This window comes from Chiloscyllium plagiosum, unplaced genomic scaffold, assembly GCF_037043375.1.
Source record: "Chiloscyllium plagiosum isolate Xiang-an unplaced genomic scaffold, Cpla_swu_hap1 HiC_scaffold_28, whole genome shotgun sequence".
In the NCBI taxonomy this organism is placed as follows: Eukaryota; Metazoa; Chordata; class Chondrichthyes; order Orectolobiformes; family Hemiscylliidae; genus Chiloscyllium; species Chiloscyllium plagiosum.
The window spans coordinates 40,601,481-40,628,229 of NW_028270166.1; the positions used below are offsets into that span (position 1 = coordinate 40,601,481).

Consider the following 26,749-nt stretch of genomic DNA (forward strand, 5'->3'; position numbering starts at 1 on the left):
TTAACCTTGTTCCTGTCTTTCCAAATGCTGCCAAGGCCACTGAGAATTTCCAGCATTTCTATTCTTAATCTCTCTCTCTCTCTCTCTCTCTCTATACTTCTCTCTTGAATTTGTTTCCTTTGTCAATCAACCTAACCTTCTTTGCAAACCAGTAAAATCCAAACGATATGTTCGTTCTTCCTCTTCTATCCTTGAGGCTAAGCCTTCTTGTATAAGTTGTATCTATGTCAAATGAATTGATAATTTGCCTTTTGGGGTCTAAATATTTCAATCAGACCACCAGGCTTTCCAACAAACCCAGTTTTACCAACTTCCTTTATGACATACTTGCCACATCGAGGACCTATTGTAGGAATGGAGACCATCCAAACAGTGACTAATTCAAAATGGTAGCTGGAATTTACAAAATTCTGGAACAATGCAATTTATTCCAGCATTAGCAGATACAAGTCAGGAGTACGATGAACTTGCCTGGATGTTTTAGGTTCCTCACTCCCTTTCAATTCCTATTTCTTCAACACCACTTGCATCCTCTACTGTCAACGCAACTACAAAATACAGGACAATAAACCATTGGAGCAGTCAAGCCAGTCAGGCCATCGAGTCTGCTGCTCCATTCAGTGAAATCATGGCCAACCGGGTAATCCTTAACTGCACCTCTATCTTTTCCCGATAAGTTTTGGTTTCCTTACTAATTAAAAACCTGTCTATCTAAATATACTTAAAAGACCCAACCTCAACAGCCCTCTGGGGTAAAGAGGTCCATGGATTCAGTTCTGATGAGAAGGAAAATTTCTCTTCACCTCCATTTCATGTGGGCAACTCCTTATTCTGAGATTATGCCCTCTTAGATTCTTCCACAAGAGGAGGCCATGTGTCTACATCAGCCCTGTCAAGTCCTGCAAGAATCTTATCTGTTTTAATAAGATTTCCTCTCATTCTTCTACACTCTATTGAGTACAGGCCCGACTTATTCAACGTCTCCTCCTGAAACAGTCCCTCCATTCCCAGGGCTCCTCCGCCTTTGAACCCCGCCTCTCCAATCGCCACCCACTGGTCCTCACCTACCACCCCACCAACCTCCAGATACATCGTATCATCCTTCACCATTTCCGCCACCTCCAAACAGACCCCACCACCAAGGATATATTTCCCTCCCCTCCCCATCAGCGTTCCGGAAAGACCACTCCCTCCGCGACTCCCTCGTCAGGTTCACACCCCCCACCAACCCAACCTCCATTCCCGGCACCTTTCCCTGCAACCGCAAGAAATGCAAAACTTGCGCCCACACCTCCCCCCTCACTTCCATCTAAGGCCCCAAGGGATCCTTCCATATCTGTCACAAATTCACCTGCACCTCCACACACATCATTTACTACATCCGCTGCACTCGATGTGGCCTCCTATACATTGGGGAGACAGGCCACCTACTTGCGGAACGTTTCAGAGAACACCTCTGGGACACCCGCACCAACCAACCCAACCACCCCGTGGCTCAATCCTTCAACTCCCCCTCCCACTCCACCAAGGACATGCAGGTCCTTGGACTCCTCCATCGCCAGACCACGGCAACACGATGCCTGGAGGAAGAGCACCTCATCTTCCGCCTAGGAATCCTTCAACCACAAGGGATAAATGCAGATTTCTCCAGTTTCCTCATTTCCCCTCCCCCCACCTTATCTCAGTCCCAACCCTCGGACTCAGCGCCGCCTTCATGACCTGCAATCTTGTTCCCGACCTCTCCGCACCCACCCCCTCTCCGGCCTATCACCCTCACCTTAACCTCCTTCCACCTATCGCATTCCCAACGCCCCTCCCCCAAGTCCCTCCTCCCTACCTTTTATCCTAACCTGCTGGACACACCTTGCTCATTCCTGAAGAAGGGCTTATGCCCGAAACGTTGATTCTCCTGCTCCTTGGATGCTGCCTGACCTGCTGCGCTTTTCCAGCAACACATTTTTCAGCTCTGATCTCCAGCATCTGCAGTCCTCACTTTCTCCTCCATTCCCAGATTCAACCCAGCGAACCTTCCTTGGACTGTCTCCAATGCCAGTGTATCTTTTCTCATGGAAGTGGGGCAAAACTGTTCATAGTATAGCACGTGTGGTCTGACTCGTGCCTTGTATAGTTTTAGCAATGCACCATTCCCTATGGAATAAAGGTCAACATTGTATTTGCCTTCCCGAATACTTCCTGAACTTGGATGCCAGCTTTTGTGATTCATGCACAAGAATCTTTGAATCCCTCTCTGCTGCAGCTTTCTTCAGTCTTTTCCCATTTAAGTAAATATCATTATCTACTATTCCAGTCCCCAACCCATTCTGTACCCTAATCATCCTCGGTGTTTCCCCTAAATGAGGAATACTGATTCATCAGCTAAGGGGTGGATGGCACATGGCAATCAGCAGGAGGTATCCTTGCCCATGTTTGATCTGATGTCATGAGACTTCATGGACTCCAGAGTCAATGTTGAGGGCTTCAGAGCAACTCGGTCTTCACTATACATTGCTCTGCTGGATCTGTCCATAGGAAATAGGACAGAGAAAGGTGTGGTGAAATTTGCATTCAATAAATATCTGGAAATAAACACTACCATTATAGGGCAAGCCAAACAAAGAACAGCCAGGGAATTCCTAGAAGCATTGCACTCATCCACAAACTCCATCAACAAACACATCGACCTGGACCCAATATACCGGCCATTACAGCAGACAGCTGAAACTGACAACCGGAAGCGGCAGGGACAGGCCACTATAAATGCCGGAGGAAACACCACAGAAGCGCTTCACAGGAGGCTCCCAAGCACTGAGGATGTCACCTAGACAGGGGACGAAACGTTTGCAACAAAAATTTCCAGCTCGGCGAACAGAACCACAATAACGAGCACCCCAGCCACAAATCTTCTCCCACACTTTGATCTGGAAATAAAATCTAATGATGACCATGAAAACCCACTTGGCTCATGAATGTCCTTGAGGAAATCTGCCTTCCTTGGCTGACATGTGACTCCAGGCCCAAAGCAATATAGTTGGTATTTAATTGCCCTCATTAACTGCAAGCTAACTTCAGTTGTGTCACCCACTAAAAAGCTTCAAAATAGGAATAAAGTCAACTGGATTGACTATGGCAATGGCAGACACAGCCCTGTCAAACCTTACTAACATCTGGTACAAAAAAATGGAATAGCTATAAACTAGTCAGACAATAACCTAACATAGTTAAAATCATGGAATCTGAATTTATAATGTCTCAGATAACATTATCACCACACCTTTCCTTCAAATAACAAAGACCAGAGTGATTCAAAGTAGTGTAAGTATATGTGAGTTCTTAAAGACATTGCTGACAGAGACAATGAGATTGTATTAAATGCAAGTTTTTACTCCAATCTACTTTAACGTTGCTTCAAGACGACACAAGCCAAAGCTATTAATCTTTCCCTCATCAGGATGAAGACATGAGAAGAGGGGACAATCATCAAGTCTGAGAACAAGACAAAGATTTTCAACCTCTTGTGTCCTTTTAGCAATGTTGAAGTTCTGTACTATCAAGAAATTACTGTTGTACAGTATTTTAATGATGGGTCTCCATTATCCCATATTTATTTGTTTATGTAAAATGCTGTCTTTTTCCTGTTTCTACTTATACTTCCATTCTTGAACACAATGTCATTCAGCTCTGCACCACCTTCAGTTCTCAAATATGTACATTCAATCCTCAGTGCCAGAATGGAAAGGATGTTTCAGTTGAAACTTTATTGCTGGAACAGCACAGCAGGTCAGGCAGCATCCAGGGAACAGGAGATTCGACGTTTCGGGCACAGGCCCTTCTTCAGGAATGAGCAGAGAGTGTTCAGCAGGAGAAGATAAAAGGTAGGGAGGAGGGACTTGGAGGAGGGGCGTTGGAAATGTGATAGGTGGAAAGAGGTCAAGGTGAGGGTGATAGGTCGGAGTAGGATGGAGGCGGAGAGGTCAAGAAGAAGACTGCAGGTCAGGAAGGCGGTGCCGGGCTGGAGGGATCCGGCTGAGACAAGGTGGGGGGAGGGGGGATGAAGAAACTGGTGAAGTCCAAGTTCATCCCCTGCGGTTGGAGGGTTCCCAGTCGGAAGATAAGACGCTCCTCCTCCGACCGTCGGGTTGTTGTGGTTTGGCGGTGGATGAGTCCAATGACCTGCATATCCTCGGTGGAGTGGGAGGGGGAGTTGAAATGCTGTGCTACAGGTTGGTTGGGTTGGTTCGTCCGGGTGGATGTTTCACCTAATGGGTGACATGGTGGCTCAGTGATTGGCACTGCCACCTCACAACACCCGGGACCCGGGTTCAATCCCTACCTCGGGTGACTGTCTGTGTGGAGTTTTCACATTCTCCCATGTCTGCGTGGGTTTCCTCCCACAGTTCGAAGTTGTGCAGGTCTGGTGAACTGGCTGTGCCAGATAAGATATTATCTAATATTTCCTTATTTGTTTTATTTCTTCTCTGCTTGTTTCTGTCTCTCTCCCCATTTATTTAGTCTCTCTCTCTCTGTCTTTCCGGCTTTCTCTCCAACATTACCCAGTGTGGTCCTTTTCTAATTAAACAGAAAAATGTTCATCTTATTTTCATTGTGATTTCTCACTCTGGAAACTGGCCATTATTTAAATCAGAGTTTGAGATTGCCTCAAGGAGCAGTCAGGTCAGTGAATCAGTCCAGCTTCTACTGTGAATGACTTCAAACCAGGTATTTGCATATCCTCATGCAGGTACTAATTTCTGCAATGTGACAGAAGAGAGGATTATGAAGTTAAGCAGGTTCTGCAGAGATGCTCCAACTGCTCTAATTGATGGCATGTCAGCCAGCTCTTTGAAAGATTTACTTACTACTTTGGGATGAGATTTATTCAAGATCGTTTTTTATATATGCAAATCAGACTATATTAAATGGACATTAATCAAATCCTGAATAAGAGCCTATTGCCAGTAAGAAGTGACATCATTATTAACCCACTGCTCCTCAGCTTGCCCCATGAAGGGGGAGTTGTGGCTGAGGGAGGTAATTGAGCAGAAACTGTCCAACTCTTTCTGCTACAGATTGGAAGAGAGAGAGAATGTGTTGGTGTATAAGTGTGTGTGTTCATGTATATGTGTGTGTGTGTGTTCATGTATAAGTGTGTGTGTGTGTGTGTGTGTCTGTGCGTGTCTATGTGTGTGTGTGCATGTGTCTGTGTGTGTCTCTGTGTGCATGTGTGTGTGTGTGTGTGATGGTGATGTGCAGGTGGAAGAATGAAACTGGTATGAAAGTGACTGTGTATCAAGTCACTTTTGGACCTCAGGCTAGCTCATGGCTTCACACAGAGTGGAATGCTGGTCTGTGACTGAGAGGGTGAAGGGAGAGAATCTGGTTAAGATGCAGACGGAAGGAAAGTATGCCAGTTGGGTTTTGGGTTTAATTAGCAGACTGTTGAAATTTATCTGGATTCCTGCACACTGGCTGAAGGTCCCAGCATTTAGTCCTTTTGACCTGGTGTTGGGGATGTCTGCGTTCGGTTGTACCCACGAGTGTGAACACCTGAGATCTCTGAACAAGGGCAGTGAACACATGGGATTGCCACTAATTGTGAGCTTCCCTTCAAGACACACACCACCCTAATTTGGAAATGTGACACCCCATTCCTTCACTGGTGCTGGGTCAAAAGCCTGGAACTCCCTCCTTCACAGCACTATGGGTGTTTTTATATTCCAAGGTCTGCAGTGCTTCAAGAAGGTGGCTTTATGCTACCTTCTCAAGAGCAACTAAGAAATACTAGCCTTGGTAGTGAGATACAAGAACATCTCCCTCAAAAATGCATTTTTTTCCATCCTTCAATGAGCACTCTAATTGGCCTTAGTAGGAATATTGCCTGCTGTTGATCAATGCCAAGCAAACTCCCTCTGAGAGATGTGGTTGTGTGGATGCCTCACAAAAAGACAGAATTGAGTGCAGCTACGCTAGCCCCACAGAATGTCCCGTCACATTCTATCTGTGTTCATGCCTGAATAACGGCCACTTGGAAGTCAGTATGAAAGGTTAAGCAGCATGTGCTGAACCACAAGAAAAATAAATGAACAGGAAGGGGAAACAATGGAAGAGAAATACTTGGGACAAGAAGGAAAATGGTCCCTCAAAAACACCATCCTTTTCAATCTCTGAATGAGCTTACGGTTGGATTCTGCACAATTCTTGTGAAGTGTAATGGATCTATACAGTGTTGGACAATAGGAAAAGCCAGTTCTTCACAAATGAGGCATGTGTGCTGAACCTCTCTTCCTTTGTTCAATACAGATGTATAGAATGCATACACAGTATCACTGTAAAGTCCCTCTCCACTTATTAGACATGGTGAGGACAGAATTTAGACTCAGCTCTTATAATGCAAGTATGGTTTTCTTTCAATAAAGTAAATTAACTGATTCTTCTGGATTTTGCAGTCCGCTGTTGTCATGCTGTGTAGTACCACCCAGCACGAGGCCTATTAAAAAGGCCAGAAGCCAATTAGTTATACTTTCTGTCTGTCTAGCCACAATGCAATTGAAGTAAAATGGATGGATGATTTGTGCTTGCGCTTCTCAGGTCCAACGTAAACTAGATATGAGTTGTCTCTAATTATCTTTCCTCTCCACTTGCTATTCACAGAGGACCAGCTGCCATCCGGCTTCCCCAACATTGACATGGGCCCTCAGCTGAAAGTGGTGGAACGCACTCGCACAGCTACCATGCTGTGTGCAGCCAGTGGGAATCCAGATCCTGAGATCACGTGGTTCAAAGACTTCTTGCCTGTTGACCCAAGTTCCAGTACACGCATCAAACAGTTGCGGTCAGGTAGGGGCCGGAAAAGAACAAAATATTATTGACAGATGCAAAAAGAATAATTATTCTGCTTCTTTAAAAGAAAACGTGGAACCAAAAGGCCTTTGTGTAGCTGTTACTGCTGTTGATGTTTGTGACGTCCTCATAGCTTGTCATTCTGTCTGTCTGTCCTGTGCATAGAGCTTTCTTTGATTCACACTGCATTGCTGTGACTATCTCCAATTCCTTTGATTATATTCTTAGAAGTGGCTCTTTCTCTGGGCCTATGCTAACCTCCATTTATTTTGTTTTTGTTTAATTTTCTTCTTGTTTTTCTTCTCTCTCTCGTTTTTATTTTCTATTTGGGATTCCATTCTGTGACCAATGTGTCAAATTGAAAGTAATCTCTGGGATTAGGCAATTCTTATGAAGCTTTTTTTTTTGCTGTCCTTGCTGGTTGTGCTGTGTGTAGGTGAGAAGGCGGCAGCCATTTTAACCCAGAGGAACCCATTGGCAAAGTGAACAAGTTGTATCAAGAACATCAGTGAACGTGGTATAAAACAAAACTGACCGGGCAAATTCTTTAACTTTTATACTAAGTTTAAAATAAACATATTTTAAAAAAGGAACTAACTTAATAATGTTCATCTAAACCACACATACTTCAGTGAGCTACACTGATCTGTACTCCTCACAAGATTGATCGCCCCAAATGGTTCAAAAATCTTTATTGCCATGGTTTTGAAAGTTAACTTTAGCAATCACCCTCTCCTTGTTACTTTGTGATTGTATGTTGCTCTTTATATTAACAAATAAATACTAATATTAATTTAAATAAGATAACAATGAATTGAATTAACCTCGTTTTCTAATGTGTTTAATCCTAAGTAAAACATTTAAGTCTTAATGTTACATAACAATGACTATGTAGCTGAATAATGTATTCTATAATGTTTTCTTTCTTTCTGTTTCTTAATCATAAAGAATCCTTTGGTAAGTATTTGGCTTCGAAGCCTAATTCACAAAACCCTCTCCAAACTAATGTCACAACAAGCTTAAAATGCATGCCTGCATTTTACTAACTGTTTAAAAAAACAACCCGCTGGTCCTACCCAATTGACCTACTCAAGACTGTTGTTGCTTTAATCCCCATCAGACAACCCTGCCCATAACCTAGCAACAGATGTTACCTACAATTCCTTAAGAATTCTTCATGCTCTTCCCTTCTGAACTATTCCAGTTTTCTGCATCCATTCTAGTCTTTCGGAGTTCCACATCTAACCCATATGGATACGACTCCTTAATGTGGTCATGTCTTGGCTTAGGATCAACCATGCTCATCAACCTGTAACAACTTCTCTAAATTGCTGTACGCGCTTTGGCACCATTTTGTCTATTTAAGTTGCCATAAACAGAGTTTTAAATTGTTTTTCTCAAGTAAGTAAACACCCAGAATGCCTGACAAGGATCTAATACACAGCAAGATGGACTAAGGTTTTAGCCAGTCTGTCCAGAGACAGCTTACCTTGTTATGTCTACTGTTGGGATGGTGAGGTTAATGTTGAGACTGTGCAGTTGTGGGTCTTTGCGATGAGGTGGTGAAAATGCATCAGTACAGTTGGTCTTCGTACCTCCAAGCCTTCTATGGGAAGAAACAGGCATCCTCCTACTCTTGATGGTTATCCACTGACTCGCATTGGAAAATGGAATACAAGGCAGCCAGTCTCCAGAGCAAATTCAATGATGCAAGAAGCTAATGGAACTGTGTTCTCTCCTCTTTCCCCATCGGGTCTATGTGCGTTCACACTCAGCTCTGATTTCTATACAAAACTACAATCTGATGAAATCTTGAGCTTTACCTTTGCAATGGCTACTATTTTAAACTGGTTTGCACTTATGTCGAATGATGCTGATTGCTTAACTGGGCCAAGAGTGTCAAGGGTCAGACAAGAAGAATGGCATCTTAGACTCAAGCCTCCCTCTGATGCCTACACAATCAGACCTTACCTTCAGTAGAGGAGGTGTCTCAATTTGAGGAAAGAAGGAATGGAACTGAGAGTGGACAGGAGCCCAAAACTGGGAGATACCATTCCCTTTTAAAAGCTCATCAAATTAACTGAATGATTCCTATGAGCTCCTTGAGCTGTACTTGCCAAACCTTGCTTCTTGATATTTCTATGAATTATTTATACATACTTTAGAAACAATGAAGTACTTTTGAAGCAAAGTCACTGTTTTAATATATTATAATAGAGCAAGTCAACAGGCTACACCAAGTATTCATCAGTAAGAGCTCCACACTTCACAATTTTCATTAATCATTGATCAGCCAGAGGGATAGCATTTAAATTAAGTGAAATGTATCCATCAATGCTTTTAATAACTATAATATATTAAAATTAGTGTGTTGGTCATGCGTTCCATTGAAAAATTCTATATCAGCATTTTTGAGGGGATTATTGCGTTCACCATACTGTTGTAGTTGAGCTCCCTGTCACACCAGGAGGAAATGGATGAATAGGATTTCCTGTGTGATCCTGATCATGGAGCCATCTTACAAGCTGCTGAGTCTCCAGTGCACAGTCATAGCCCTCCTTGGATTTATTGGGGATATTGCACAGGTCACCAATGTGTCCCCCAAAACCCACACCACACCAAATCCCAAAACCCACACCACACCAACTCCCAAAATGCCACCCCTCACCTCCCCCCTCAAAGAAACCCCACAGCCACACCCCCCCCACACACAGACTCCCAAAATACCTCCACCCCACTCAACGTCCCCTGCAAAAGCACACCAGCCCCACCATCACTACCCCCAGACCCCATCACTCCCCTACTACCCCATCACTTTCCTCGTCCACACCAAAACACCCCCATAACTCTCCCCCACACCCTCCACCAAAACACCCCCATCACTCTCCCCCACACCCTCCACCAAAACACCCCCATCACTCTCCCCACATTCTCACCAAAACACCCCCATCACTCTCCCAACACCCTCACCAAAACACCCTCATCAATCTCCTCCCATTTCCACACCCCTCAAAACATCTCCATCACTCTCCTCTATCCCCCCACCAAAACACCCCCATCACTCTCATGGCTCCCCACACCAAAACATCCATCATTCTCCTCCATCCCCCCACCAAAAAGCCCCCACCACTCTCCCCCAGTTTCCCAAAATACACCCATCACCTTGTCCCACAGACCCCAAACTATTTCCATCACTCTTCCCCTCCCAACCCTATAACACACCCATCAGTCTCCCCATACCCCCACCAAAACACCTCCATCACTTTCCCCTATCCCCCGACCAAAACACCCCCACCACTCTCTGGCCCCGCCCACACCAAAACACCCTAAAACACCCCCATCACTCTACCCCTCCCCCAAAACACCCCCATCAATCTTCCCTCACTCCCACACCACTCAAAACATCTCCATCACTCTATCCCCCATTTTCACCTCGCAAAACCACCTCCATGAGTCTCTCCCTCAAATCCCACATCCCCCACCAGACCATCACTCTCTCCCCCAACTCCCACACCCCAGAAAACACCCCCTTTCGTCTCTTCCCCTCACCCACCCAAACCACCACCCCAAAACACTCCCAACATTCTCTTACCCTCACACCCCAACACTCTCCACACACACTCCAAAATACCCCCAGTCACTCTTCCCCCAATGCCCACTCTCTCCAACCATCCTCACTCTACCCACCAACTAACCCCCATCCCCTCCTCACTCTCCTCCCCTTACTCTCATCCTTTACACTACACCCCCAATCTCCAACCATCCCTACTCACTCTTCCCCCACTCACCCCTCAATCTCACCCCCTCACTGTCCTCACATCCTCTAACTCTAATCCCCACACTTTCCCCACCCACTTACTCTCTGCCCCAACTCTCCCCCTCCCCCATTCCCCTCCCACTCCCACCCTGCCAGTATCCCCCCATTCTCTTCCCTCACCCCCTCACTATTTCCCCTCTTACTCTCCCCCCTCCCCCACTCCCCTCCATTCTACCCCTATTCTCCCCCACAGTCTTTCCTCCCACTGTCTCCCCTCACTCTCCCCCTCACTCTCTCCACCAACTCTTCCTTCTTCACTCTCCCTACCTCACCGTCGTCACCTCACTCTCACCCTCACTCTCCTCCAATCTGCCCCCCAACACTCATCCCCCCACATTCTCCCTCACCCCACATTCTCCCCCTCTCACTCTCCTCCAAACCCCACTCAGTCTCCCCACCTCACTGGCCCCCCCCCCACATCACACAACGCCCCAAAACACCACATACAGACACAACACAACCACTATCTTGATTTTATTGTCTCAAGCAGGTCAGATTTATTTTTGTTTACATTTTATCTGTAACTGTAATGTTAGGGATGTGAGCCTTCTCTGAAATGACACATCCCTCGGGCCTGCATTCTTCCAGCTGTGCCCTGCTGGCCCGTTTCCGTTGAGTTCGCTCAGCACCCGGACTGCACCATAACTGGTGTTGGGGAGGTGGGGAGGAGGTAGAACAGCCCGTGGGTTGAGGGGGGTGAAGAGGCTGGGATACTGCCCAGGGTGGGGGTGCTGGGGCATCTGTGCAAAGCCAAACACTCACTTGAGCCGGGTTCTGGACTGTGCTGCAAGCCAATTCCTGGAACATTCCTCACATCCCGCTTTGGCCATTGTTTTAAAACCAGACGCTCTGCCATTCATTGTTCCCTCATCTACTGAATCCACCGTCGGAAGTACATGTAGACCGGTGGGGATTAATGGTAGGATTGGAGTGACCCTGCAGGGCCCAGGGTGCGGTTTCTGTATAAATATGATATCCCCCGAGTGAGGGCACACCTTCAGCCGGCTGAAAACACAAGATGGCTGACCTCTCCCACCAACCACGGGGCTGCCCGAGGATCATGTAGGCCCTGATTTAAACCCAGGAGGTCAACCTGGAAATGAAATCCGTCTCTCTTCAGGGGACACTATTTGTCCGAGGATACAGTCCTGTACTTTAGCTGAGGATCGCCTTCGGAAAACAACGACTTTTGGTCACCCTAATTGGAAAAGCCTACTTTGGGCCTTTACCAGTGAGTTTTGTTTGAATACATTTGGAGTTTTAAATAACAAGGATGTCCCCAATAATGTCAGAAAAAGGAAGTCTTCAAGGAATTCTGCTCGGTCCAAGATCAAGAGTTGGTTCCCTGCGATGGCCAAGAACTAATAACTGAAGCAGCAGAGCCTCTGAGCATCAGCATGAATTGAGTCTCTTTTATTTTGACTGTGGGTCTCCAGCTAATGAAGCAACCAAAATGTCCTGTGGAGGGATCGCCCACGATGAAGCCCCTGTTTGAACCACAAAGTTTAAAATAATGTGTCATTCTTCACATCTGCATCATAGAAGAGAATTTAACTTATCTCCTTTCTTCACCCTCCCTTTCTTCCTCTGTCTTCCTGTCCCCGGGTATTAATTTCTCACATTTCAATCTCTCTTCCTGAGATATAACCACCCGAATCAACTGCCCCTCACTTGGCGCTCTCCTTAACACAGTAACCACACCTAACACATTTTCCTCTTTTCTTCCTGCCCTGACCCCACTCCACCCATTTAATCTTCCATTCTAACAACCTCCCTGGAATATACTGCACCCATTCAGGGCAGCAGCTCGTGTTGGGAGGAGGGGGGAAGACACAAGGCTTTTGTAGAAATGGTCAGAACTGAGAGTGATGGAAATACTCAGCACTCCTTCACAAACAGACAAGTAGGATTGGTTGATCCTGGAGTCAGAGACACGGCAGCCAGTTATTTTCATTCAGGACCTACTTTTGCAGTGGATGTGAAACTCCTTCCAGTATGCAAAAGCTTCTGTTAGATCCTAAACATTGGAACACTCTCAAAGGTACATTCTAACTGTCCTTTCCTCCCCAACCTCTCCTTCCCCTTTAAGTAATCATTAGCTCCCAGTGCCCACACCATCACACATTTAGGTGCTCTCCTAATACCTAACAACCTGCTTTATTAACTGTAACTGTTACCTAATAACCCTCATCAATTAACACCCCCACTCCCTTTAGAAGCTCAACACAGTTTCAGGCTGCAGTTTGGCACATTCTGAAATTGGTAGCAACCTGAATCCGACACTTTTGGAAAGGGATGGTTTCCCTTTTATCTATATCTTTTATTTGACTTTTATTTCGTTTTGATGTTGAAGTTGGGTGTTGTTGTGTCCCTTTCCTGAGCTGGTGGGAAGTGATGTTAGTGTAGAATATAATCTTCTGTATTTGATGGTTGGCCCAGACCTCTTCCAGTTGGTATCGTTCTGTGGTAACCTATTGGTAATATGCGCCATGGCTCACAAGAGTTTACTCAGTAAATTTAAAATATACCCAAATCCCCAAATCTGTTCTTGGTGAACTCTGTGCCACATCACCTTACTTGGTGTTTAATTGGCATTCTTGCTCAGAGTCAAAAAATAGTTGCCTTTAGGTAGTATTTGTGGGTCTTTGGAGAGGATCAAATCTAGGTCTGTGGTGATACCTTTAAAGTCAAATGGCTCATTAGTTATAACTGCCTATAGAATTATAGTGATAAACAGCATGGAAACAGACCCTTCAGTCCAACTTGTCCATGCCAACTAGATATCCTGAATTAATCCACTCCCATTTACCAGCATTTGTGCCCATATACCTCTATACCCTTTCTATTTATATACCCATCCAGATGCCTTTTAAATGCTGTAATTGTACCAGCCTCCACCATTTCGTCTGGCAGCTTGGGTGCCAGGTGGCATCACACACCACCCTTTGTGTGAAAACATTGCCCCTTAGGGCCAGATTTACTGATTGGTAAGAGTTAGTTCAGGTGAACTACTTGAAATAAATCACCATACCCAAACTTGCAGAAAAAAAGAAAGTCACCCAGAGAGGGAAAGGAACACAACACCTTGGTACAGTAGTGGATGCATCTCTGAGGCTAGGGCTGGAGCAAGATGTTGGAGCAGTGGAGAGGGAGCTATACTCTGCACTCGACTGTGCAGCACCTGACATTGAATTGCTTAGTGCTCATATGGAAGTTCCTGAAAAGGCAACTTGCACTTTGCCCCAGTGTTGACATCCCCAACCTAAGAAAACTTCCTAAGTATTTATTTTGGCTGCATTTTAAACAGAGAAATGGTGTAAAAGCTGTCCTTGTGAAGAGGTAACATATTATGTATGGAAATTAGATCTTAAACATCCTTTAACTCAGATCAGAATTCCCTGTAGTCACCTTTCAGTGAGAAATAAGGTCTTGGAGTCTAAAGATTCATTGAGGTGGGTGCAAAGTTGTGAGTGAAAACTGTATAGCTGATGTTGGCAACTCTTCTTTGGGAAATTCAGTGATGCAGTGGACCTTCCTCTACATTACAGTTTGGAACCCTCAGTTGTCCATTAACTCATGACCTGGTTGCCATTTTTGGGACTATGCTCCACAGTTGACCTGCAAAATGGCGGTGGGGGTCGTCATTTTTGAGAAAGGTTTTTAATTAACTTTCTCTATCCCCTCCCCGCTCCCCCATGGCGAAGGTGCCTGGAGATCTTAGATCCCTGCTAATCTTGGTCCCTAACAGTAGAGAATCCTTTCGCCCAATCTAGAAAGAAATGGGAAACTGGTGACCAAATCCATAGATAGTGGGGTGTGTTTGCTGTAGAGGGTGTATTCCAATGTGTGTGCAGAGACCCATCCACCTTTCAAAAAGGCTGCTGAGCAACCAAATTCCAGGTCCCCATTGGAACTCAGAATCCAAGACACCAAGCATTTGGATGTGCCGGATTTTAAGAATGTGGTAAAATGTTGCCTGAAATTGTGCCACTTCGCTGGTAGCCAGGGGACCTGCCACCTTTTAAAGGAAGATTGTGCCACGCTGTCAAAGAGGAGTCAAATAAAATGTTGTGACTTCTGCAAAATAATTTGAATATCCAACCGGATTCGCCTAATCGGATAGTTTTGCATGGTATCTGTGACCATACGATGATGGGAGCCGTGGTGAGGAGAGAGACAGCACCATGGTTATATTAGCTGAGTATACATAAAGGTGACCCCTGGAAGTTAAACTCCTGGGACTAATCCAGGTGCAGTGTCAGAATTACCTGCATTTTAGTCATAGTCTCTGCCATTAAGCCCATCATCCCTCTGTCAGAACTTGTTTTTTAAAAGTGTCCAGTTAGTCATACTCCCCTTCCCTTATAGCTTGGATATTCCTGGCATTTAATTCACATGCTTGTCACCCTGACCCCTGATCTTGTCACACATTCCCATCAGACTTGGTTGAGGAGTGATGCAGTTTGAGCTGATGTGTCCTCTCCCCAGTGAGATATAAGATGCATCTATGGGAGACTGCTCCAGGAAGAATCAAAGTCTTGGGGTACACATCTGATTCAGTTGCACATTGGAGTGAACCTGCTGTGTTTTTACTGAGGCCCAACTGTTGAAAATTTCAACAAAATTATTTTTGAAACTTTCCGAGCAGAACACTAGCTCATGTTAATCGCAGATAGCAAAATTGGGACTGCGAAGTCAATGTTTAATTGACGGACAGTTCTTCTGCCCCTGGAGTGCAGACTCCCAGTGCAGGAGGGCTGTGTTTGAGAATGCAGAGAGCTCTCCAAAACAGGATAGGATCCAAGTCAGTACGAACTTGGATTCCTGACTGGATCTTAGGGTTGATGGCTCTGATTGAATGTGGTCCTGGAGATGTCAAGGCATGAACATCTTCCTCTGAGCACCCATGACATTGTCTCCATTGGTTTCTCCAAGATGGCCAATCTCTTGGCCCTCCCAAGGCAATTCAAAGTAAAAAAGATCTTCATCATCTAATTGATGATTCTTGACTTTGGATCAAACAACTTTTTCTCACTCCAACCCCTGCCAGCATCAATATTTTCACAGCTTATAATGACTTTGATTTTCTTCATGTATCTGCATGATTTTTTTTCCATGATTGCTCTCAGGAGAATCTTGGGGATCCATTCTTCAGCTCTTGGAGCTCCAGGCCATTCCTGAAAGATTGCTAACCCATATTTGATTCCTCCAGTGTGAGAGGTGGGGAAGTGATGACCTAGTGGTATTGTGACTAGACTATTAATCCAGGTAATGCTCTGGGGACTCAGATTCAAATCCAACACTGGCAGATGGTGGAATTTGAGTTCCTCCTTAAAAAAACTGGAACTAACAGTTTAATGATGACTATGAATCTTGTGTTGGGAAAAACCCATCTTTTCACTAATGCCCTTTAGGGAAGGAAACTGTCATCTTTACCTAGTCTAGCATAAATGTGACTCCAGACCCACAGCAATGTGGTTGACTCTCAAACTGCCTTCTGGGCAATTAGGAGCAAGCAATAAATGCTGGCGAGGCAGTGGCATCCATGTCCTATGGGTGAATAAAAATAAAAGCAGCCAAGGTGCTGTGTTATCTCTGCACCCCCCCCCCCCCCCCCCGCCCCAACACTGTGACCCTGACCACCTCTTGCTGCATCACCACTTTGCCAAACAGGAGAGGAGACTCCGTTAGACATCCTCATTTCAAGACGTCAGCTCATCACCCCTTTCCCAAGAGGAATTAAGGATGGGCAATAAATACTGGTCTGATGCCCATGAAAGAATAAACAAGCTGAAAACACATCGGTTCACAGAGGAAGCACCAGAACAAGTGAGCCTGTCAGACAGATGAGTTAAAATGTTTAAGCAAATAAAAAGGGAGAGGGGAATTTTAGTATTTTCAGTTTTGATCTGGTTCCAGATCCTGGAGGTCCTGAGCACTTCCTGTGGTACCCACCAGCCAGTAGTGCCACCTTGCCCACTGTAGCACTTGCCCACAAAACACCCAGGCGACAACCACCTTGCCATGAACCACTATCCGACTGCGATCCGGGCTTTGGAGCTTCCATGTTGCTATGGAAACGGGAAGCTCTGCGTTCCCCTCAGATGTGGCACCTGCCTTGTTTAGGCAGTCTTCCTTTAACTGGAGGTCCACCAGCAGTTTAAAAAGAGTGAAGTGTTTATACGTCTGAAAACTTATCTTCTAAAATCTGCTTCTGCTGCAAAAAAAAAGCCCGCGGCCTGTCTTCTTCAACTAACAGCTCTTCTTTTTAATCTTATTTGCATTCATATTATCCTCGCAGGTGGTACTCCGATTCGAGGTAAGAATGATGGAAGTCGGTGAACTTTCACCTTTTATTTTGAGTTTCTTTTCCGTTTTGATTATTTATCCTTTTCATTTTCTTTCAGATCTTTTCATTTTCTGTTTAAACAAAAAATAACAATTTTCTTTTAATTTACGTCTGGTATTTTGTCGCAGTCTGTTCCTTGTGTTTTTGAAACTTATATTAAATTGAGCAAGATTTCTCTCTTTTCGATATGCTTTAACTGAAAGCATATCGTAGCTTTGTGTGTCATTAAGTCAGTCACAGCTCCATATTTGTCTCTCAGTGTCGCCCAACCCCCATCGCCCAGAAAGCTTCTCTCTCCTTTTTAATTTTTAAGCCGTGTCATTGGATGGAGTGTTTGTTTTGGAGGACCTTGCTGTGTAACACAATTACATTGAGGGCCCTCTCCACGGTGCCCTTGGCCTCCACAGAACCAGCTCAAGGGACATTTTTTGGCAGCAGTTTCAATGATTAAAATTGTAGAGAACCCATCATGGAAGACGAGATGAGCCGCAATCCAAGGAAAATGCTTCCAGGCTCTGTGCAGCTTCATATCCAAGTGGCTGTCAAACACCGATAGATTAAGAGTGCCGTTGCCAAAATGATTTGTGTAACCAACAAGATTTATAAAAAGTGTGTTTTCATGTGGTCTTTTAAATGTTTTTTTTTCTAAATCCAGTGATGTGAAGGTTTACGCTTTGTAAATTAACAAGACAGAATTTGTAATGTCAATAACCCACCTCTCGTAGATTATTTCAATGTTAGATATGTATGTTACTGTGTTCTTGATGCCTGCATATGCAGCCTTTTGCTCTAATTTCACTGTTGCATTACTGACAAGGAAACTGACTATAGAAATCACCCCTGTCTGTTTCACTGCCTAAATGGACATGTCAAGGTTTCCCCTCTCTAAATCCCCTATGTATCAGTTGCCCTGACATTTGTGCTGAATTAAGCCCAGGGCAGCAATCATTGAGGCACTACACTTCACTTCTGGGCTGGGGAATGTGAAACCTCAGCCTGGTTTTCCATCCTTGGGCTGGTCATCACTAGCATTGCTGGAAGGTGAGCTGTTTCATGAAGGTGGGCCAGGGCACCATCGGGTTCAGCCATGTTGCTCCCCTTGTATCCAAAATAAAAAGGTCAGCCATGATGAAGCATCAGGGAATATCTTGCTCCTCTGTAACAGTACGATTTATCACCTATCAGGAGTAGGCAGATGCAGGAGCCACAGAGAAAGGACGAATAACTACTTCAGTGGTGGGAAGGTATTGTTGCATTTCCTAAGACTAATGAAACTCGCTAGATACTGGCCAACCTGATGTTTCTGTTTCACATTGGCACATGCAGTCTTCCTTCACGACCTCTGCCACCATACAAGAAAGACAAATTTTAACCTCCCGACACAACTTTATCACCTTGAACTAGAGCTTGAACTGTTTGATGAGGATGTAAGCTCTCTCCTATGGGGAACAGCATCCATGTTCTATTCCAAAGTTCACATTATTCCCAAAAGACAGTGTAGTCTGTTAACTGTTCTCAATATCATTCCTATGGGGTAACACTTGGAAGAGCTTAATTAGGAAAGTGTTTTCTGCCGGTGCACAGTCAAAAGCTGATGGCCTGCATTGGGTGCCACCTTTTTCCATTTCTTCTTTGTCAGCCATTGACATTTGTAAATTTCACATGACAGCAGATGCTGTGAACTGTCCTCTGACAGATGCCTGAGATTCTTGAATGAGAAGGTAACAAACCACCAGCACCAATGTTGAACCACAATGTATTGGGACTATGGTTTACACCCAAGATTTATCATGCACTCAAGAGTCCAGACTCACTCATCTCAACTGAGAAAAGGAACAAGAGCTAGTTTGGGCTTGAGGCCTGGCATCTGTCAGTTGGCACTACAGTTCATTGTAATGTCCTGAGGAAAGGAGAAGTAAACCTGGGTTCTGCTGATAGGGCTGACCAGAAGTTTGGGACCGGGCAACAACAGAGTGGTCTTGACTGTGAAGCCACTACATAGTCGAAGGGTCATGATGAAGGGCTGTTTGGATCAGTGACAATCCAGCAATTTAGCATCGCTTAGGGAAGAGAAGGGATGAAAACTGAAGGGGAAAATCCAGGAAGTTCCTCACAAAGAAACTTTAGAAAGATGCTTTGTGTTCTATTTTTTCACGTCTGAGCATTGTCTGAATAATGAGTTCCACTGTTTCAAACTTCGAGACCAGTGACTCAAGACCCAGTCCCTCATTAAGGGAAGAATCCTATGACCTCAGATGTGTTTTTCCCAGCTATAAGATGCCCTTTAAAGTGGTGATTATAGAAATAAATCAAGTGAGGGAAGCCCAATGCAATAAAGTAGTTTGACAGGAAATATGTGCTGGGCGCCAGGGCCTGAAGTTGGAGTTGGGGGGTGGGGTGTAGGAGGGAGTGTGACCATGTGAAGGGCTGGACTTTAAATCAGAAATGAGAGGACTTTGTTACTGAGAGAAAGAAACTAACACCTCTACCAGGTCATAGAAAATTATTTCTGTTTAGCTTTGTAAACGCCGAAGTATTTCTTTTCACCCCCCCCACCCCTCCCCCACCCCCCCCCCAAATGAGTTATTTTAAATGCTGATCCCAGGCAAATGTTCCATCTGGTTGGAGTGTACGAAACACAATCTGAAACAGTGTTGTCAATCTAATCTGCTGTCTGAAAACTTGTTTGTTCAGCATTTTATCCTTCACCCTCTACCACCCTCCCCGCCTCCCCCCCCCCCGGCACCAATTCGGGAGCGGGATTAATTGACTTTGTGGTAGCCATTAAAGGTTGGGCGACACAGAAGTTGAAAATGGGCACTGAGAATATGCCAAGCTAGACTGGTAGACAATGTCTCCTGTTCAAGGGTTGCCCATTGCCACCTGAGTAGAAAGTGAGTGCTAATCTAGGCAGAGTCACTGCTGCTTTAAGAGGAGGCTTTTAGCTCCCGCCCTCCAAGCTATGAGCTGGGTCCCTGTGAAATGCCCATGCACTACTTATCTGTCTTGATATCTCTTAATGCAAGGAGCAGTCACAAGGTCTTTCTGCTTCAATCTGCAGCACAAAATAAATCTGCGGATTCAAACCAGAGCTGATCCATGTTAACTAGCATGGCCCCCTTTAACAGGCGAATGCTATACTCTTAACTCTCTGTGTCCTGTTTAGATTACTGTGGCACACAGTTTAAGAGCCAGTTTGATAGTTGTAGCGATGCTGGTCTCTGTTTATACTGCCGATAAGAACCTAACACTTTATCTTCTTTTACAAACTGTCAGTATCTGTTGGCATGAAGTTGGCAGTTAAAATAAGGTGAAACCACATTAATTTGAAGCAGAATTGCTTCCAACTGTTTTCTCTGCAGGACTAGAGCTGACCAGGGCATGCCCAGTCTGCAGCATTGATCGCTGTGTGTGTGTGGGGGTGTGGGTATCATTGACCTTTATAATCTTCCGCAATTAGCATTGTCTTGGGCAGGTAGGGACATTCTCTCCGAAGTGTCCGAGGGTGGGGAAGAGGTAGTTCTGGAAAATCAGCTGAAAAGAGCTCCGAAGGCATTTCTGAAGAGCTCCCGGATTTAGAAACCGATCCCCTCGAGTTGTGAGTGGGTAGCGAGCCCCAAACTTGACCAGCCTGTCAGCAGCACTCTGCCCCTGCCCTTGGGTAAAGCAGGTCTCATGGGCTTGTGACAGATCAGCAATTGCAATCTGAGCAGGGCATTGAGGGCAGGTCAGTGGGGAAATGCAGCCATTTTGGTGTGTGTGAAGTCCCAGGATTTTAATTCTTCCTGCTGCCGTTTGTCTCCTGTCAGGTGCGCTGCAGATCGAGAACAGTGAAGAAACCGACCAAGGAAAGTACGAATGTGTGGCATCAAACAACGCCGGGGTGCGGTATTCTCCTCCTGCTAATCTTTATGTGAGAGGTAGGGAGCGGCCGATTACTCAACACCCAATCAATAAAGGGTGCTGGGCCTCTAGCACAACTTCTAGTTCCTGAATGTTTGCTTCCCATGAATGCAGTTCAGCACAGGGGCGTATATTCCTCTTAGGTTGGATTCATATATTAAAGCTCTCTGGGAGGAAATTTTGCTGGCTAAATTGCATATTTTCCCAGGAGAAAACCGTTTTCTGTTTTTGATTTTTTTGAATGAAAATAAAATTCGAGCTACTCGAAGTTGGTCTCCTTTCAGACAGCCGTACCCATTGGCATTTGAGAATCAACTGCAGCTGTCATCTTTCTGAATGTTGTCACACTGTGTGTTGGACACTCTGACCCCTAACCCCTGAGATTAGTCACTGGAACACACCACATGTCCGACTGAACTCCATAACAGGACACCATTCTGGCAAAATGCACCTTCCCGTAGTAAACTGAGGGTTGAAGACTAAGTGCAAATTGGAACACAAAGGATTGGAAGCCCATGATCAGTCAGGTCATCAGTCTCTGCCAGAAATCACCCTTTTCCTATCAGTCACATTCCCAGTCTTTGTGAGAATCCCAAACAAAACTCTGCTCAAGGGACTACACCAATAACATTATCCTGGCTTTTCGCATTTGGCTGGTGCCTGAACCCATATGGACCTTGTAAGAGAGGATAGTAGTCATGTCTCCAGACAGTTAAACCAGACAATGCTATCAGGCCACTGGTTCAGTCTCTGTGAAAAGACTTCTGCTAAAACTGCAACTCTCACCACTCCTACTTATCGAGAGTCTTCATTTAAACAGGCAAATTGAGGATTGCAGGGCAAGACTAAATTTGTTAAAGTACCAAATCATTTCCAACAAAATTGCAAACAAATTATAATCAGATAATAAACATTTGCTTCCAGCACAGGAGATGCTGGATGACAATCAGGACTACAAGCTTTAACTTCTCTCCCTAATTGACTCACATACTGAGGCTGATTGGATCACCCTGGTTGTGAACAATTTGTAGATGGATACCACTTCACATGAAAAGTAAATAAACTCCTATAATTAATACTTGGCTTAAAGTCAATGTCAAACATTGCAAAATGAGTTCTTTTAATCAGAGAGTAAAGTAAAAAAGGCAAGATGGCAAAATTATTTTTCACTTTGTAGCAACGATACAATTATCACATTAAATAGTTTCTTGGTTTCCTTACTCTCCAACAATGAGCAGCGCACATTTCAGAAGAGCATCTGAATGAGTCTGTAGTGAGTTGCCCTGAGCTGGCTGCAGTAATCTACCTGATCAGCAAGAAACCATCAGGACTCCAAGGAGAAGTCTAAAACCAAAGGAAACAAATTGAAAAGCTTTTCAATCAGACTTAGCAGAAGTTAATCTTATTAACTATTTTCAGATATTCAAGTGAACACTGCAGTGTTGAAATTTACTCGATTGATGTCATACCCACGTGATGCCAGTCTTCCAGTTCTATTTAATTTAAAAATGGAGCTAATACATGGGATTGATAGAAACGGTCAGGTGACATTGCCTTTTATTCATACAGTCATAGGACTATACAACCTGGAAACAGACCCTTTGGTTCAACTTGTCCATGCCAACCAGATAGCCTAAATTAATCTAGTCCCATATGCCAGAATTTGGCCCATATCCCTCCAAACCTTTCCTATTCCAATACCCATCCAGATGCCTTTTAAATATTGTAAGCTTACCAGCCTCCACCACTTCCTCTGGCAGCTCATACCACACACACAACATCCTTCTGCGTCCCTTAGGTCCATTTTATGTCTTTCCCCTCTCACCTTAAACTTGTGCTGTCTAGTTTTGGATGCCTTCTCCCCGGGGAAAGAACCTTGGCTATTCACCTTGTCTAAGCCCGTCATGATTTTATAAACCTCTATTAGGTCACCCCTCAGCCTCCGACACTCCATGGAAAACAGTCCCAGCCTATTCAACCCCTCCCTATAGCTCAAACTCTTCAACCCTGGCAATGTCTTGTAAACCTTTTCTGAACCCTTTCAAATTTCTCAGCATCCCTCTGACAGCAAGGAGACCAGAATTGAAAGCAGTATTCAAAAAGTGGTCTAACTAATATCCTGTACTGCCACAACATGACCTCCCAACTCTTATACTCAGTGTACTGACCAATAAATGCAAGCTTACCTTCTTCACTATCCTGTTGACTGACCAATAAATGCAAGCTTACCTTCTTCACTATCCTGTTGACTTGGTTTGCCATAAGAAGGTGGGTATGCTAAAACTCTCAAACATGCCCAAGTGACCAGAATCTAATAGCTGCTTGACTGTAAAATCTAATGGTCAGAAGGATTTAAAAAAAACAAATGTTCTTTCACCATTCCAGTGTCCAATTTAGCATGCATATTGGGGTCCACTCAAATGAAAGACCAACTAGCGTCACTGTTGCTCCGAAGTCAGTTGCACCTTTGGGCCATTCACTATACTTGGGTGTACCTGCAGGCCTCATTCCTGATGAAGCGCTCTTGCCCGAAACATCCATTCTCCTGCTCCTCGGATGCTGCCTGACGTGCTGTGCTTTCCCAGAACCACGCTCTCGATTGCAGGTCAATCCAGTCATTTGACCAAGACTTTGCTCACCACTTCAAATCAAGTGATATACGCCCCTGTTCTGTCTGAAGATAGGCTGTAATCTTGTAGGCATTGGGGGAATGAGCTAACTCAGCCTTTTATACAGTTTGTCATGACAGAATGTGTTTGATTTAGACCAAGGCAGTGTAAGGACAGCAATTACCAGGTCCCAGACCTCACTGGATCTCTATCCATTCCAGCCTTGACCACTTTTATCCAAAGATCATATTGCAATGCATAAAGTGTGCATTTGTTTGGAATATCCACTTCCCATTTATTTTACCCATGTCTGTAATCACCGTAGCCCGGTTTGTCATATCTGATACCTAACCCATGGAATAGTGGCTCCTCTCACTAAAGAGCCTTAAGAGTTAAGATTGTTTATTCTCCTCATTGTACAGAATGATGTAACTACAAATTTAACAGCTATTTAAATGTTTATTGTGTCATATTTTTGAGCACATTTTCATTTTAAAAGTTTTCTCAAGTCCTGTACTACCGTAACTAATGTGCTATGGGGACCTTGTGTCGAAACATATAACGGCTAACGAATTCTTTAGCTGGATTGGAAGAAACAGCCAGTGAATTTTCCAGAGCATTTAACAAATTGTTGGTTCACAGTTACTTAAAATGATTTAAGATATTTTTCTATCATTTGGACTTTGACCCGGTGATTATTAATTGTGGAGCAATGGAAAATGATTAAATATTTTGTCCTGAATTAGTTTTCACAAATTTGTGTAAATCAGTTTTCTGTTAAATTCTAAACTACCAACTGTTCACCCAGATCCTTCCCAGAAATGACGATGTAACTATTAGCTGGGAATTGTTGATTCTACTAACAAAGCCTGACAGCTAGGCCAAGTTCCTGAAAAGGGCTGATGACAAAATCTGGTGTCTTCCTCTTGTGTACAAAAACAGCGTGCAACTTAGAAGCTTCCAAACATTGGTCAACTTCCATCTAGTGCGGAGAGCGAGAGAGAGACTCTGCCCTGTCACAGCACCAGGTTTTATCTTAGCCAATTCAGCGGACCTCCATTGAGACTGTCGTAAAATTGGAACAAAAATGAATATTTTCTGAACCATTTTCCCAATCCTTTCTGGTCATTGCAACTGTGATATGTGTTGTAATCAACCCAGTGCAATTACTTTAAGAATGCAAAACTGTTTTAAGTACACTGCTTGGACTACGTACAGTATTTCTCCTTATCTTGTGTTGTCATTTTAAAAGAGGCTGAGTACCAGATACCAATTCAGTGTTTCCTTTTATCCAGAGAAGGACAGATTAACTGAAGACCCTGGCAAGCAGCAGCATTGTTTGGCTCAAGCAACAGATACCGTCAGGGGTAACAGGAAGGAATTGAGACCCATTCTATAGTTGTCATCTGTTAAAGAATCCAAAATTAAGTGAATCAAGTTTCAGTTCAGTGGGCTGGGATTGTTTGTCCTGGAGTGTCAGAGGCTGAGGAGTGAACTTATAGAGATTTATAAAATCCTGAGGGGGCATGGATGAGGTGAATAGCCAAGGTCTTTTCCCCAGGGAAGGGCTTCAAAAACTAGAGAGCAAAGGTTTAAGGTGAGAGAGGAAAGATTTAAAAGGGACCTAAGGGACAAAATCTTCATGCAGAGGATGGTACGTGTATGGAATGAGCTGCCAGAGGAAGTGATGGAGGCTGGTACAGTTACAACATTTAAAGGGCATCTCGATGGGTATATGAATAGGAAGGGTTTAGAGGGATATGGACCAAATACTGTCTATCAGATGGGTTTAACTGCAGCAGGGCACCCTATAGAAAACATGCGTGTGGCATATCAGTCCCTGATGGGAGGCAAATCTAGGTGAACTGAGTACATCCTCTTGGCTTCTTTGCAGCCTCAGGAGGCTTGAATGCTCATAACAGACAAAACATCCAAAAATATCTTTGTCTGGGAACAGATGACAGAGACCAGGTGGATTCAGTTGTGGAATCATGGAGTCCTGGGAGCAGTTGTGGAGCAGAATTTTTTTAATCTCTTAAACTGTGAGACCAAAGTCTCAGGTTGGAAGGAGCTGGTATTAATGACCCGAAACCAACACAGCAATCATGATGAGAATTGTGCTATTGTGCAGGAGATCCCCACGGCAAAGTCAGTGTAACCTTGGAGAATGTGCAAATGTAACTTTCCCTTTCAGTGCTTCGAGAAAATGCCTCAGTGTCACTCCACAGTGACACGCTGAAGGAACTTGTTCACTGCACCTTTGGTGGGTTTAACTGGACTCCATTCCAATGTAGAATTCAGGTAGATCCTTAAGATTTTCTGATGGAATCACCCTTTCCATCCTTACAGGAGAGGAGAGGGTTTTGTGTTCACTAAAAGGTGAGGAGAACATTTTATTTTGGACAATCTAGTGTTCCATATCCTGATTAAAAAGCACAATCTTAGCCACCACTTTGTTGCATTGCCATTTCTCATTGAAGACATAAGTAAAATGCTCATTGAAGTAAAATGCTGTCAAGTTTTTATTTTTGCGAGTTACTGCAAATGACCAGTGTGACCATTTCATTTGCATTCCACTCAGAATAGTTACTTCCCAGAACTGATGTTGCTAGGTTACCGCCTGCCTTAAATTTTGTCCCTCCACACGCAATCTGATTAGTACCTCATGCAGCTAAACCCTGCCTTCAACCTCAGCTCAAGAAGACTTCTTTGTGGAGAGTTGCAGCATCTGAGTTGCATTCTTCACTGAATAGAACTGCCCAATAGAGTGAATTGATGCTGAATTATGTACTGAATTATGAGCAGCTTTACGCTGTGAACTTACATCCATTGAACTGGAGCTTGATTCACTTAATTTTGGATTCTTTAACAGCTGACAGGAAGAAAACTTTCATTCTGTCCCTCTGGGCTCGGTTCCAGTTTCAGCCTTGGGAGATGAAAGGAAGATGATTGGTCCTCTCCTTTTTGTTTTGCTTTTTATAAGAATATGATATTTTCCCATATCGCAGTGCACATTGGAACCAAATCTTGGGTAGCAAAAATAAATAGCTGCTTTAAGATTTCTGTTGTCTAAGGAGTGCCAAAAGACCAATTATTTGCAATAAAAAAGGTAGAATGCATTTGCTTAGAATCTCTTGCCGTATTGCTGTGGGCGGCTTCCCCTGACATGAGACCTGGTCACTTTTTACCCTTGGTCTATTCCAGTGTCCAAAGTATCTCATTTGACCAACTTCA

The 26,749-nt window shown here is 44.2% G+C and overlaps 1 protein-coding gene across 18 annotated transcripts in view; it reads left to right on the forward strand.

Annotated features, from left to right (window-relative positions):
* The window catches only part of LOC122565203 (receptor-type tyrosine-protein phosphatase S-like), a 479,330-nt gene that overhangs the window by 262,037 nt on the left and 190,544 nt on the right, over positions 1-26,749 (forward strand). For 9 of the 18 annotated variants that reach the window (XM_087976126.1, XM_087976133.1, XM_087976129.1 and 6 more), the window contains exons 5-7: positions 6,649-6,834; positions 16,956-16,973; positions 20,813-20,923. In XM_087976126.1, coding sequence (XP_087832252.1) covers positions 6,649-6,834; positions 16,956-16,973; positions 20,813-20,923 — 315 coding nt within the window. The remainder of the gene's footprint in view (positions 1-6,648; positions 6,835-16,955; positions 16,974-20,812; positions 20,924-26,749) is intronic. The other 9 variants (XM_087976130.1, XM_087976131.1, XM_087976143.1 and 6 more) reach the window with 2 other exon arrangements.